The 16238-nt window shown below is 31.5% G+C and overlaps 1 protein-coding gene across 1 annotated transcript in view; it reads left to right on the top strand.

Annotated features, from left to right (window-relative positions):
* TTC39C (tetratricopeptide repeat domain 39C) overlaps positions 1-14079 on the top strand; it is a 110257-nt gene extending 96178 nt beyond the window's left edge. Inside the window, exons 10-14 of the mRNA XM_051970334.1 lie at positions 1922-2045; positions 5906-6003; positions 8872-8976; positions 10564-10602; positions 11368-14079. Of these exons, the coding sequence (XP_051826294.1) occupies positions 1922-2045; positions 5906-6003; positions 8872-8976; positions 10564-10602; positions 11368-11457 (456 nt within the window). The 3' untranslated portion in view covers positions 11458-14079. The remainder of the gene's footprint in view (positions 1-1921; positions 2046-5905; positions 6004-8871; positions 8977-10563; positions 10603-11367) is intronic.
* The last annotated feature ends 2159 nt before the right edge of the window (positions 14080-16238 follow it).

Genomic DNA, 16238 nt, shown 5'->3' with positions numbered 1-16238 from the left:
AGAACAAAAAAAAATCCAGCTTTAAAGATCACATTAGAAATTCATCTTGTAGCAGGTATTCTGAATATTTTTATGAGTAAAGATTACTTTCTTTTTCATTTACATTCCTAAAATTTCTATGTCTTGATAAAGTGTGTTAGTTATAAATGAGGCAGATTTGCATGTGGTCAGTTAAAGCAACATCCTTTAAAATATTGGAAAGATATAAATTCATTAGATATAAAACTATTAGCATTATTATTATTCATGCTGAGCATGAATTCAATGCAGACATATCTTGTATAAAGTTACCTTAATGAACATTAATTCATAATAATACATTTGCTAGTCAATCTTCATCATTGTATGTTTATTTTTCACAGCTTCAAGCATTTGCATGATTTTATCAGTAACATAATTTTTATTTGCCTACTGTACTCATTCCTGGATCTGTGCAATAGAAGGGAAAAAAAGTAAGAAGCTCAATGCACACAAGTTTGTGGAACAGCTGATATTGAACCTGGGTGTGCTTGGGGGAAAACCATGAAAATATGCAATGACTGCTAAAGCTTCTAGTTCAAATACAAGTACACATCCTTTGGGCTCTTAAGTCCAAAACTGCAAAGTTCATAATGAAACCTAGTTAAAAAATAAAGGTATGAGATAAACTTCATGCTGGAATATCTGCAGCTGCTGTCAGCCATGATTTGGTGTTAACAAATGGACAATTCATTATAGATGCAAAAAGAAGGAAAGTATGGTACTCTCAATTCCATGTGTTATGAAAATGAATATTATCTCAAATTAAGATTTTTAAAATTTAGATTTTAGCACAGATGCTCATAGAATTCTAGGGAATTACTAGTGAGAAAAATGATTTGCATACACTTTTATTTTGTACTGTGTTTTATGGGCTATTTCATGATTACTGTGTTAGGAAAAGAATACATTATCAGAAATAATGTTTTGATTTAAAGAATTATATGCAAAAAGTGTACTTTTAGCTCTCTAACCAAAAAAGTACAGTTTTGGTGTTAGCCGGAACTCCACCCCCATTTCCTTTAAGTTTCAGTAATATTTATATTATTTAATTTTGTACAATTTTCTAGGAATGTTAATCTTTATGAAAGCTGAGAATTGTACATTAAAATCAAATTTCACTCTAAGTGGGAAACCTACTTTAAAGCATTATAATAATTTCTCCAAAATATCTCTTTCCAGCAGCCCTCAATTATAATCTATGTATTTCACTTATGAGGCCCAGATAAATTTATGCAAGTTCACTATTCCTATTGTTATCCATTTATTTTTCTAGAAAAAAAAATAAATAAGAATTTGGTTTCTGGACCTTGAAGCTTTAATTACTTATTTTCTTCTCTCCATATGTTGTTAGGAGGTTCAGCATTTTTCCTTTGTTCCATTCATCGGGAAAAATAGGTCATACTATTCCTAGTAGTGAGTGAGTAGTGAGATATCTCTTGTTGGTGAAGATGAAGCCACTTGTATAGTAATATACCTAAGATATGGAGAGCTTCACCTCAGGTAATCAGAGACTCCCAATGTTTAATGGAGCACATGTGATCACTATGAGAAAACAAAAACAAAAACAAATTATTGCTAAATATATGGAAGGCTGGCAAGTCAAGAGTGGTAAGGATGTGTTCCAGATATTGAAGGATAGAGATACAAGGGCATGGAAAAAGAGAATCTTTCTCCCTAGGCATCCCCTAACTTCTAATTTAAGATCTGATCAGTTAGCCTCAGTCTGCCTCAATACCTTCATCAATAAAATGCATGTTCATAACAGCATCTACCTCCTAAGGTTGTTGTGCTATTAAAACCATATCACATGTAGAAAGCACTCGTAAACTTTGAAGTGCTGTATAAATACTAGCTAGTATAAATATTGGCTATTATGATTTATTATGTTAACAATTTACAGGCAGAGAGATTTCGTAAGCAAATACCAACCAAAGAACTTTGTGTGCTAGCATCCATTGAAGTGCTGTATTTGTGGAAAGCCCTTCCAAATTGTTCCTTTCCCAACCTGCAGAGAATGAGCCAAGGTAAAAGATTTATTTCTTTCTTTTTCAATAATGGTGTTTTTTTCAGTTATTAATTGTATCTGATTCAAAAAGGGCAAAGATATTTTTCTTACATAAAAGATAGGGTATGTAAGAACATTTTAATAGAAAGCAATAGAAGAAATTAAGGTATAATAATAAGATGTATATATCTTAACAGAAATACATGGTAGCATAATAATATTGTTTATTACAGATGTTGTATTTGCAGTCAACTACATGAAAATTTTTTATACATCCATATTTTTCTGTCCATCTATTAAAGAAACAGGTCACAGATGTATTATTACAATCAATCATTGGATATCTCAGTATGTAAAGTACTTTGTATGAATTAAAAAGGAACAGACTTAAAATCTAGTGATGTTTTGTTTTTATTTGTAAATTTAAAAAATTACTTTGAATTATCTTTCTTGTGGGTGGTAATGAACATAAATTAGAGCTTCAGAAGTTTTACTGCAAAATGAGATGGATTTTTAAAAAAAGAAATGTAGTAGAATTTCTTCATCAAGATGACAGTTGATCTTCAAAGAACCTTAGAATATTTGTCCAGTTATGCTGCCACTGGACATTTTGGGAGTACCTCTTTTGGAATAGCCTTTGGACCCTGTAGCTTACTCTTTAACATAGCTTTAGTCATAGCAAATTTTTGTTTCTTTGATAGTATATTTGATCTTCTGAAACAGCTCAAAGCCACTTAGAATTAAATTTGATGAATGACATGGGTACTCAACTTAGATGAATAAATTACTGAGATTGATTTTCTTATGATGCAGTAGAGATTGATTTTCTTTATGGTGGGGTACTGGGGCTGGGAGTTCAAACCCAGCCTCAGATACTTCCTAACTATTTAACTTTACTTAAGCTCTCTTTCCTTCAGTTTACTTAATAGTAAAAAGAAAATAGTAATAATAATAATACCTATTTTGCAAGGTTGTTGTAAAGACTAAATAAGATAATATCTGTTTAAAGATCTTAGCATGGTACTTGGTACATAGTTGCTGCTATATACATACTTATTTCATTTCCAAAAATGGAGTTTCATAAATTGTTTTAAGTACAGACAGTATCATTGAAATAAGTTTATAGCTATCCAAGTGCAAGTTATAGTATATTTGTTTGTTTAAGAATGAGACACTGTATTATAGTCATACCTTATAAAATGAAGAAAACCGAGAATCCTTAAAAATATCCAATTATAAGGATAGTTTGGTAGTTGTCTTTAAATTTAGTTTTATTAGAGAAAATTTCCACATCATAAGTCTACCAAAGGGATAATGAATAATAAATGCACAAAATGAACATACTTAACTAGCAGTTGTAATAATAATTGAGGTTTAAAACATTTTAAGGTTTTTAAAGCACTTTTATGCATAAACTCTATGTGGTTAGTAGAAGAGATACTATATTTAACTCATTTGAAAGAAAAAAAACAATCATTTATTAAGTATTTACTATGTATTAAGCACTTAACAAATATTATCTCATTTGATCCTCACAACAATCTTGCAAGATAGCTTTTATCCCCATTTTATAGTTGGAAAAACTGAGGTTGAAAGAAGTTGTCAGTTGTTTAGGATCACACAGTTAGAAAGTATCTCAGACAGGGTTTTGAATTTAGGTCTTTCTGATTCCAGACACAGCATGCTATCCACTGTGCTAACTATCTGCCTAGGCGAAACTGAGACTTAAATTAAGGTAATATATGTGGTGAGCATCTTATTTGAAATCTAGCATTCTTTTTACTATATCAGATCTAGTATTCTTAGTGAAGTCTTAATCTGAACATGAATAGATATGATTCAGTAAAGAGACTTCCTGATGATGTAATAATATAATATCTAGAACTGATACCCAGAACTGAACAAATCACACACAATTTAAATTCTAGTTTTGAGTTCAATATTTTAAGAAGTTTTGGGGAAAGGTGGATAAGTGCCAAGAAGATAAACAAAATAATTGAAATATTATTATTAGAAAATAGTAAAGTGTTAGCTTTACTTAGTCTGGAGGAAAAAAAGCTAAAGGATACACTGACTTTATTCTTCATAATCATTTTCTGATATCATTGATGATATCAAATTTAAAGCAAAAGAAAATATGCTTAATGAATTTGCCGAAAATAAGGTTTGCAAAACCTTTCTGAACTACCCAGAGAGGTTTGGGAATTTAATTTATTAAAGTTCACTAGAGTAACATAATAGACCAACTATCTTAAGGGACAGAATTTTTTTAAATTTCTTCATAGAGATAGTGTAATTGAATTACTAAATCAGCAGTAATTCTTTTAAAAATAATTTTTTAAAAAAAATGGGATTGCCTCTGTTTTCAAATGGACTGTGTTTCTTAAGTCTCTTCAATTGTAACAATTCTGAGACTCCTATCTTCTTTACATTGTTAAAGTGTGACTACTTATCTGCATTCTCTTCTTCTCTTCTTCAGCTCAAAAGATAAAGACAAGTCTTTTTTTTTTTTTGTAGCCTGTTCTTTATCACTCTTATATTCTTCAAGATTCTTCATCACTTGTCACATTGAAATTTCATCAAATTAAGGGCTGATCCTGTTTTTGATCCCTTCCTTTTTGTAACCCTCAGTCTCCCAAAATCTATTTTCTCCTCTTCTTTCCTGTCCTGTTCTCTCTGCCATACTCTTTTTTTTCCCCTTTGTATCACTGAAAAATTTTCATTCTCTACCCAAGACCACAAAAAGCCTTCCCCAATCTCTAATTCATTTCAGTATTACTTTGTATGCAGTACGTTTCACTTTGCTTGAGTTCATAGAGGACTTTACAATATTTTTTTCTTCCTGAGAGTATCTTGCTCATCATTTCCCATAGAACAATAGTATTCCATCATAAACACACACCACAGTTTATTGAGCCATTCCCCAATTTATGGGTATCCTCTCAACTTCCAACTGTTTTTCCCTGAAAAGAGAGCTTCTGTGAATATTTTTTGTACATATAGTAGACCTGAATCTTAATGTAGTTTCTGCCACTTCTTTTATGGTCTTGAGCAAGTCATTTACTCACTGAGTCTCAGTTTCTCCAGCTGTAAAATGGATAAGATTGAGCTAAATTGCCTCTGAGATACTTTCCAACTTTAAATCCATGATTCTGTCTTCAAGTTCCTTGTTAAAATTTATTTGATAGATTATCCCAATTTTTAAAAATTCAAACTCTTTAGCTTGCAAGAGATTCAAGTCTATCTTTACAACCTTATCTACCAACAGCCTTGTCTATTGTCTATAGGGCTTCATCAAAACAAATGATATTTCACAGACTTTACACTGAGAAAGGCACTTCTTACAGCTTCATTTTCTTGGACTGTAAAATGAGAAGCAGACAATCAGTGGCCTCTAAGATTCCACAAATCTATAATCCTTCAGGGTTCAGCCCAAATGTCACATCTGTCATGAAACTTTCCTTGATCTTCCTCTCTGTCCAAGCCAGAAAGTGTTGTCACTATCCTCTGAACATCTGTAAAAGTTAATGCATTTCTTGAGGCATTTACTACATATTATATTTTTAATTTTGCACTTGTGTTAACCCCTTTGATGGATTATAATTTCTTGAAGATAGGAATCATGTCTTGTACATAGTGAGCACTTATAATTATTGAATGAATGAATTAAAATTATATGTACATCAGGTTAAGTTCAGCAATTTCATCTTTATTTAGCTCTTAAGATAGCTATATGTACCATCAGGGGACAAAGTTTGAGGTTCAGAGACATAAATTTGACACATTAGCTTAAAAGATGAAATATTTGTTTAGTAGTATTGATCATAATTGAGTTCTTAATTATCCTTCCTCCTGTAATTTCCCTCTCATCTCTCCAAGCTTGCCATGAGGTTGATGATTCTTCTGCTGTTGGATTAAAAAATTTGCTTCTTGGTGCCATACACAAATGTTTGGGAAATTCAGAAGATGCTATTCAGGTAATTTGCTAATGTTTCTAGACATAGCCAAAGAAAATAAGTTTTGAAAATCATTTGAATGTATGCTTGGAAGGAGCAGAAAATGAAGCATTTTTAAAAACTCTACCACCAACATATAGGGGTGTGTGTGTGTGTGTGTGTGTGTGTGTGTAAGGGTGTAAATTCTAGTCTTCCTAACTTATTTATAACTGACAGTAGAAAATGTCCTTCATATACTATAATTAAAATTTTATTTATAAGGAATACCCATACTGATGGTTCTCAGATAGACCTGGGGGAGAACTGACAACATTGTTGTCTACTAACTAATTCTCAGTTACAGATGCTAAGTTGAAAGGAACTGTGCCTGTCCCCTGGAGTAGGCAGATGTTGCAGTTCCATTATCCTGGACTAGCAGAGTTTCTCACTAGGCTGAGAGGAGTTGAGTCCAGCAGCATCTACTCTTGCTCAGAATCAAATCAGGAACTTCTAGGGCTCAGACAATGTGACAGCAATCAGACTTTACCTTGAATTGGGCTACTTTTCAAGCCCAGAAATCTTGAAGATCCCCTGCCTGTGCTGTGTTATCCCTAAGATTCTAGAACACAACACTCAATACTCCAAGAAAGCAGCAACAGCATGCCCTCCTTCCTAAAGTGCACAAATCCTAGTTTTAACATCATATTCAAAGATTGGATTGGAAAAATTAGCAAACAAAAAAATCCTCCTATTAAAAACTATTATAGTGACAAGGAAACTTAAGACAAACTCAGAAGAGAATGACTTAAAAACATTTTTAAAGTCTCAAAAAAAACCCAAAACACATAGCTTGATCAGATACAGGTAGAATTTGTAGAAGAAATCAAGTAAGAATTTTTTTTAAAAGATAAACAATGTTTTTTTTTTTTTTGTCAATGAAATAAGGACACCAAATGAAAAAATTGAAAACTATATAAGAAAAAATTAGAAAAGGAAGTACTAGTTTGGCACGGAAGGAACAAAACATTTCCCAAGCAATGAGTGTGGAACATAGCATTTCCACTCCTTCTGTTGTTGTCCACTTGCATTTTTGTTTTCTTTCTCGGGTTATTTTTACCTTATTTCTAAATCCTATTTTTCTTCTGCAACGAGATAACTGTATAAATAAGTATACATATATTGTATTTGACATATACTTTAACATATTTAACATGTATTGGTCTGCCTGCCATCTGAAGTGGAGGGAAGGAGGGGAAAAGTTGGAACAGAATATTTTTCAAGGGTCAATGCTGAAAAATTACCCATGCATATGTCTTATAAATAAAAAGCTATAAAAAAAATTTCCCAAGCAACAAACTCCTGAAAATTAGAATGCACCAAAGTAGAACTCATTGATTTCAATAGGTAATAAGAAACAATTTTAAAGTAAGAGGTTAGAATAACAGAAAAAATGTAAAACATCTTATAACAAAAACAAATGCCTGGAAAACAGATCAGGGAGAAAAAAAATTTAAGACTCATCAGACTGTCTAAATGCCATCACTAAAACAACAGCCTAGACAATCTATTTTGAGAACTTTAAAAGAAAGTTTATCAGATTTCTTAGAACCAAAAGACAAAATGGAAATAGAAAGAATTTACTTGTCACCTCCTGAAAGAAACCCCAGGAAGAAAACTCCTAGGAATATTATGGCCAAAATCCACAGCTTCTAGTCAATGGAAAAAAATACAATAGCCAGAAAGAAAAAAATTCAAATACTAAGGAGGAACAGTCAGGATCATACATGATTTTTAGCAGCCACCACTTTCAAGGGACAGAGAAGAATAAAATAATCTAGAAGGCAAAGAATATGGATATACAGCCAAGAATAACTTGGCGAGCAATATCAAGTTTATTCCTATAGGACAAAAGTCAATTTTTCATGAAATAGAGGACTTTCAGCATTCCTACTGAAAAGAGCAGAGCTATATAGAAACTGAAATTTGTTTACAAGCCTTAAAAGAAACATAAAAAGATAAATATAAATGAAGAATGATTACAGCATTAAATAAGCTTAAACTGATTACATTCTAATATGGAGAGATGATATATGTGTACCTCTGAACACCATGAGAGGTCCATAGAGAGAGTCTGGAAGTGGTTCTGTTGTGTCTTAATGATCTTAAAAGAAAAAAGAAAGGGAGAAGAGGAATATGCTGAAGTGACTGAGGAGGGGGAAGTAAGGTTAAGGGAAATTATCTCAAATAATCAGGAGCGTACAAGTAGACATTTGTACAAACAAGGGGCAGCTAACAATTCAACTCACTATAAATCTGAACTGGTTAAAGGATGAAAAAATACACATAGTTGATTACAGAAATATATTTCATTCAAGGAAATTAGAAGAAAAGGGAGAAGAGAGATTGGGGAGATTAATCCAAAGCAAAATAAATTCTAGAATATACAAAAGTTTTTAAAATGTTGCTGTACATTATGCATAGATTAGTTTTGCCGTGTTATGCAACCAAAGATGCTAGTCCAAATTGAAAGAGAGATTGAAAGTGAAACTCACAAGGGAGAAAAAAATTTTGATGATGTGAGTAACATCCTATCATCAAGGTAATACCTAAATAAGCAGAAGTCAAAATATGTTTTTACTTTCCATTCTGCTTCTCTCTCTGCCAAGATTGTTAGAGTCACTGTAGGAGATGGGATAGGTATTGATAAAGGAGGTTGATGAATAGCTTCTATAAATACATAATGTGGTTTTTAAATAGAGCTGTGAAAGTATTTTTCAAACTTGATTTTAGTTTTTCTAAGATACAGGTTTCAGAAAGCCATAGAGTAAAGAAAATCAGATCCAAAGGAAATTTTTGTTTAGCTATAGATGTAAGAAATCATTAACCTAAATAACTTTATTTTATTTACAGTTCTTTCAGAGAGCTGTCAAAGATGAGTTGTGCCGTCAGAATAATTTATATGTTCAACCATATGCTTGTTATGAACTTGGCTGTCTCTTATTGGATAACCCAGAGGTAAGATGACATACTTTGTATTATTATATTAATATACTTTGTATACTAGTATACAAATACAATGTATGTGTAGATATATGTATGTTAATATGTAATATACTTTGTATATTAATATATAGACATAATGTACTTTGTATATTTTATTAACAAATGAAAATATGCAAAGGTATAGAACTTAAGCAGTCTATTGTAAACAAATTAACTTTTTTAAGCTATAAGATGTATCCATTTCATTTGTTTTCTTGTATTTAAGTTCTTATATTTTATTTTAAAGTAAAATTTATATCAAAGGATCTCTTAATCATTCCATTAAATTTTAGTTCTCAATATTGACTAGTGGTTTTTCTTTTACCAAATTCCCAGGAATCTGTTTAGAAATAAGAAATAAGCCCTTTTTTATTTGCTCATTTAAAATTAGGTTTGCATCATCTATCAAATTAAAATGATAAATAATATTTTTGGACAATGGTAGTCCAGTTGGTAGTATCATCTATGAATTATAATTCAGTATAGGATGGGGAGGTATGTAGATCCTGAAAATCTAATTTGTAATATCCTAATTATCTCTATCTTGAGCTATATATAACTGGGATATACTCTTGGTACTTTCTTTTAAAAATTTAAATTAAAAAAATTTTTTTTAATTTAAATATATTTTAAGTGATTTAATGAGTCCTTTGAATTTTTATCTTCAGTAAATTCATTGTTTCTTTAATATGTAGATTCTTTAAATTCTATAAATTAAGCAAAATTGTGGCACTTGTTTTTCCTAACTTGAATTATAATCCTAACAGTTCTCTTACTGACATACATTTGTATTTCATTTGAGGAAATATTTTAAATTTAAAATTTAGATTAAAACATTTATAAATTGGTATGGTAAAGTAGAATAAAATCTTGATTCTTTTCATATTGTTTACAGTCTTTATCACTCCTAATGCTAATTTCAATAACCAATCCTAGCCTATTTAATAATAAGGATTTTTCATTTCCTCTAATCTCTCATTAAAAGAAAGCAATTCCTGAATTTAAAATAGAATTGTTGAGTATTATTATTAATAATGCTTAGAATGCTTTAGTAGTCATTAGTGCTCTAAGCCATTAGTCGTCGAGTTTCAGGGTTATTGTTGTTTTTTAATTCAAGTATATCCTTTTAAGCAATCCTGGGAAGTATGAAAATTATTTATCAACTAATTCTTATATTATAAAAGAAAAGTTTCACTTAATTTGTATGAGCAATTGATCCAGTCTTTTTTTAATATGAATCTAGGCTAATAGTGATCTTTATGTAGAGCTTCTGAGTTAAAAACAAATAGTAAAACTACCTGAGGATTAAATAATTATGGTCATAGTATGTAGAGGAGATTTGAAAAACCTTTATACTTAATCAACAATTTGGATTTCATTCTTAATTCAATATATTAATTTTAACAATTCAACAAATACTTTTAAGCATTATGCTCAATTTGGATTCAAGCATGTTAACTACTTCACTTCATATACATTTTCAGTAAAAATTTTTGCTCTAACTAAAATGTTTTGGTTTTCAACATGAAGGATTGTTAATAGCGTTTTTCTTTTTTATAGACTGTGGCAAGAGGTAGAACTCTGCTTTTACAAGCAAAGGTAAAAACACTAACCCAACCAGTTTTCCCTACTCTTATTTTTTTCCTTCCTGAAAGATAAAAATGTATTTTTCAGTTCAAAATTGAATGCTTCAGAAAGTATTAAAGAGACTAGAAATAAGACACTAATACAGGGATCACTTATCACTCAAAATCTTCTCAGTTCTACTAATATGTATTCCTTTGTTTGCTAGTATGTATGGTTTTGTTTTGTTTTGTTTTGTTTTTTTATTTGGGGGGCAGTTCAGATTAAGAGACTAGTCCAGGATCACACAGCAAGTAAATGTCTGAGGCTGGGACTCAAGTCCTCCTGACTTCAGAACAGGTGCTTTATCCACTGCACTATTTAGCTGCCCCACTACTAATAAATTTTTTAAATAAACAACGTATTTTTTGTAAAGATGTTATAGTCTTAATGTTTAAATCTATAAATGTATTTTTAAGATAGAAAAGCATCATTTGACTTTATAAGTACATTATTCTTGTAGATTTGTAAGATTTGATAATATTCTTTTATATGGAGCATCACTTAAGACTAATTCTAGGGCCAATATGGGGAATTTTCTTAATAAATGAACATTCTTAGTAATTGTATATGAAGTTTATAAAGATTAATTGCTTAATTTGAGTCTTTTGGGTGATAAGTAATATCTTCATTAATAGTAAGTAATAATAATAAATAAAAGAGTACAAAAATCATTGTGACAAACTATAGTGCTGAGTGATATTTTAGCTAACATTCAGTTAATTATCTTCATTCTTACAGGAGGAATTCACTGGCTACGACTTTGAAAACAGATTACATGTCCGCATCCATGCCGCCTTAGCCTCTTTGAGGGAAGTGGTACCTCAGTGATAGACCAGAAGTCTTGATTTGTCCCACAGTTTTCTGCACTGTAAAACACATGCAGAAGATTGAGCTATTGGGAAGATCAACTTCAGCTTCTTCTGAAAACCACCTGTGCCAGAGATACGTTTTTAGAGTTGGGCTGACACATTAAAAATCTTCTCTTCTAAACAAATAACTTTTTAAAAAATATAGAAAGTCAGTTGGTGAGAGGGTTAAGTGACCTTGTTCAAACAATTTAGATTTTTTCATTTTCATTTTTGTTTCTCAAGCTAAACATAAATAATTATTCAGGAAAAATAATTATAAGCACACATTTGACTTGATCACATTAACAGTTGTATTATTAAAAAGTAAAATTAATAATCATATCATCACCTACATTTGTATTGCGCTTTGAAACAATAAAAACACTTTTCAATCTTTTTACTTTATCTTTACAATGTTCCTGTGAAATATATAAAATAACATTATCTCAGTATTATAGATGACAAGACGCAGAGACAGAGAGACTTTTGACTTGGTCCAGGTTATACATTGAGTTAATGACAGAGCAAGGTCTCCTTATGGTATGATTACCATACCAAACCCATACTCTATTGTTGGAAAAATTTATAACTTGGACCTCCATGTTTTTCCTTAGAAAAAAGCCACATACTCTTTTAACTCATATGATATAATCCAAAATAATTATCTCTCCAGATTTTAGTATTTTTCAAAATAGCAAAGACCAGAATTCTTTTTCTCAAGACAACCAAAAAAATAAGGAAAACAAAAATTAATTGTTAAGACAGGCCTATTTGTTTTAGCAAACAAATTAATAGATTATTCTTTTTTATAATAGCTTTTTATTTTTCCAAATACAAGCAATAGTTTTCAACATTCACTTGTGCAAAACCTTGTGTCAAATTTTTCTCCTTCCCCTAGACAGCAAGCAATCTATTATAGGTTAAACATGTTTTTCTAAATATATTTCCATATTTGTCATGCTTTGCAAAAAGTATTAGATCAAAAGGAAAAAAACCATGGAAAAGCTCAAATAGTTTTTTTTTTTTTACACTTAACATGAATCTGGGAAGACAAGAAGCTTAACTTGCAATGTTCAGTTAAATAATGTTTTTCTAGATCTTACTAGGATTCAGCTATTTCTTCTCATGACCCCAATCGTAGATTATTAAATATTGTATTCCTTACTCTGGGTAGGCAATCCTCAAATGTTTCCTCATTTGTTACTAGCCACTTTCTTGGACTAAGTTACCAAAGTGTTTTGCAGACTTACTTGAGTCAGAAAATCCCTCCCTGCATTGATTTAAGCTCCAGGGAAAAAAGACTGGGTTCTCCCATTTGTTAAGTGATTCACAAGCAAATAAATGTTTTCTGATGGAAATCTTAGGGTATTTCCATCAAGATGACTGAGTAACTTTTTTTTTTTTAATTTTATGGGTTGCATTTGAATTCCCTGGTTTTTCTGGGATGAGGGGAAAAATATGAATCTTCAGAATGTATCTTAATGAAACTTTTATTCTCTTCTAACCACTAGTATGTGTAGCTATTACATTTAACAGACATTAAACATCTCTGTAACGTGTTTAAGGATCATTTTTGAGTGCAATTCTTGCTATAGTGTTGAGCTATACTTAAATTGTCAAGTGAGGCAAAAATATTGGGAAACACATTATTCAATATGTAAAGATTATTCATAAACCCTGTAATTTAGAAATAGTATTAAATTTAGATGGATTTCTTTTTACTTATTCATTTGCATTTTGTTTCTTTTAAAATCAAGTACAATTCACTCTGACAAATTGTTTATACTCCTAATTCAGAGTTCCTTTAATATTTCTAGTGTAGGTTTAAAAGTGAGTCATTTCCCCCAGTCATCCCAATTTATTCCTATAGTACCTTTGTGTTAACATTTATGGGAGAGATGTGAAAGGGACTAATCACTAGAGCACAGTATAAGTAGAATAACTGATAACTGAAAGCTGTATTTTCTTCAAGAAGTTGAATAAGCGCTTTGAATTGATATGATTTAGAAACAAAACTTTCTAGCTAGTGTGCTATGATTTACCCAATGTATTGACAATAATTGTGATCTGCACTGTAATTCACTTCTATATAAATTTAATTCCCCTTACCCTTACTAATTCACAAAATAATCATCTAAGTGGAACAGATTGTATATGTGTAGTATTTTGGATTTTTTGGTTTTTTTCTGTTTCTGCCACCTCCCTCTTCCTACTTTGGGAGATTCTTTGGAGCATCTCCAATTTATAAATGTCATATACCCTTTTATATTAGATTATGCCTGTGATGAGAACAATATCAAATGTATATAATGTCATCTGCATATGTTTTTATAATTTGAAAAACTCGGAGGCATGATCTAATAGCAATAATAGAATATGCATCTTGCTAACCAATATTATTAAGATTTTATCTTTAATAAAAAAAAATCAGGCATCTTTATTTTTAGCTCACTGTGGCTATGTCTCCTAAGTTTAAAAAAAAAATGAATTTTGAAATGTCACTAAAAATTAGAATATTTATTGTGGTGTATTGTAAAAGTAAATAATTTATAGAAATTGCACTTTTATATTTCTGCCAAGTAAAAAGAAAAGAAAACACAAACTGATGGATTTTTTTTTCAAACTTTTCTGTAAAAACCAAAGCCTTTCTAGATTGCTTCCTAAGGCAATCTGAAAGTAAATAATATAAAATGGTTTTCCTTGAGGCTAAGAAGCCATTAGTTTGGAATTACTTGTATTGTGATCAACTATGTGGGTGAGTATGTGTTTCAGTTGAAGAAACTAGTTATGTCGGCCTAGAGGATAGAAGGCACCAGGGGATCGTTTCTATCTTCAAGGATTTGCTCATCCATCCTACAGAAGGAGAGGTTATGCTTGTTCTGCTAGGCCACAAGAAACACAAACAGAAGCAGTGGTAGAAGCTGCCAACAATTAAGACGATGTCGAGATAGCCATCATATCAGTTGCTCATCACTTCAGTTGTGTCTAACTCTTTGTGACCTCATTTGAGGTTTCCTTGGCAAAGATGCTGAAATAGTTGTCCGTTTCCTTCTCCAGTTCATTTTCCAGATGAGGAAAGAGAGAAAAATAGGATTAAGTATCTTGCCAGGGTCACACAGCTAGTGTCTGAGGTCAGATTTGAACTCTGGAAGATGAGCCATACTGTGCACTACCTACCACCTAGCTGCCCTTCGGATCACTTAGAGCTATCTACAAGTAGAACGGCTTGAGGAATGATGGCGGACGAGACGACTTATTACCTGATAGGCATATTATAATAGAGATTCCTTGTATATATGAATTGGACTTCTGATCCCCTTCAACTCAAAATTCTGTGATTTTGTGAACAGGATTATATTCTAAAGAATGGTAAAATGATGAAAGTTCATCTGTTCATGGTGTGAAGAAGGCAAGACATTCCACCTCTTGACCTTTGGTTTCTTCAGCTATAAAATAAGGGATTTGGATTCTGATCCTCGAGGCCTTTTTCAACTCTATTATATGATTCTATGGTCTCTGAACTTAATCGACTACTGTGAGTTGGCAACTTCTTGATAAGGGATACTAAGGTGGATCTAGTTAACAGTGCCATTGTGTCTCTAGGGCATGCCAGGTAGGCAAAAATGCTACTTTCAGAAGAAATTTTAAAATATTGCACAGGGTTTGAAATAAACAACATAGACTGACATCTCACCATATTCCAGCACACACCATATGGAAAAGTGATGTTAGTGATGGAAAAGTGATGACCTTCATAAAGGTGTTATCCTAAATAAATTAGGGGAGAATGGAAAAATGTATCTGTCAATAAGAGATATAACCAAACAACAGATAGAAAAGATTGTGGGACCTAAGATAGGTAGTTTTGATTACATGAAATTAAACACAAAATTAATTTTAAAGCAAGTTTCTCAGATAAAGGCCTCATTTCTCAAATATATAGAAATTAAACCAAATTTATAAAAAAAAAAACAAGCCATTCCTCAGTTGATATGTGGTCTAAGAATATGAACTGGCAGTTTTCAGGAGAGGAAATCAAAGCTATCAATAGTCACATGAAAAATGTTCTTTAAATTACCACTTATGAGAGAAATGCAAATTTAAAAAACCCTGAGATACCATCTCACACTTAGAGTGGCTAACAACAGAAAAGGAAAATGGCAAATGATGGAGAGATTGTGGAAAAATTGAGATATTAATGTACTGCTCGAGTTGTGAACTAGTCCAAGCATTCTGGAGAACAAATCGGAACAAAACCCAGAGGACTATAGTACCCTTTGACCCAGCTATATTACTACTAGGTCTGTATTTCAAAGAAAAAGAGAAAGAAAATATATCGGCTATTTTTGTGGTGACAAAGACTTGAAATTCAAGGGGATACCTATAGACTGGGGCATATAAATAAGTTGTGGTATATGATTAATGGGTTATGACTTTTTTGGTTTTGGAGTAATTAGAGTATTTTATTTCAAGTTCATTTTCATATTAGACATGTTGCAAAAGAAAACAGAGTAGAGGTAGCTAGTTAGTGCAGTGGATAGAGCACCAGCCCTGAAGTCAGGAGGACCTGAGTTCAAATATGGACCTCAGACACTTAATATTTCCTGGCTGTGTGATCCTGGGCAAATCACTTAACCTCAATTGCCTCAGCCAAAAAGAAGAAGAAGAAAACAGAGCAAAGAAAAAAGTTTTAAAAGTATGCAATCTGCATTCAGACTCCTTGATCATTAAAAATTATTGGATACATATTAATGAAAACAA

Source organism: Antechinus flavipes, chromosome 1 (assembly GCF_016432865.1).
Source record: "Antechinus flavipes isolate AdamAnt ecotype Samford, QLD, Australia chromosome 1, AdamAnt_v2, whole genome shotgun sequence".
Taxonomy (NCBI): Eukaryota; Metazoa; Chordata; class Mammalia; order Dasyuromorphia; family Dasyuridae; genus Antechinus; species Antechinus flavipes.
This window is presented reverse-complemented; position numbering and strand designations above follow the sequence as displayed.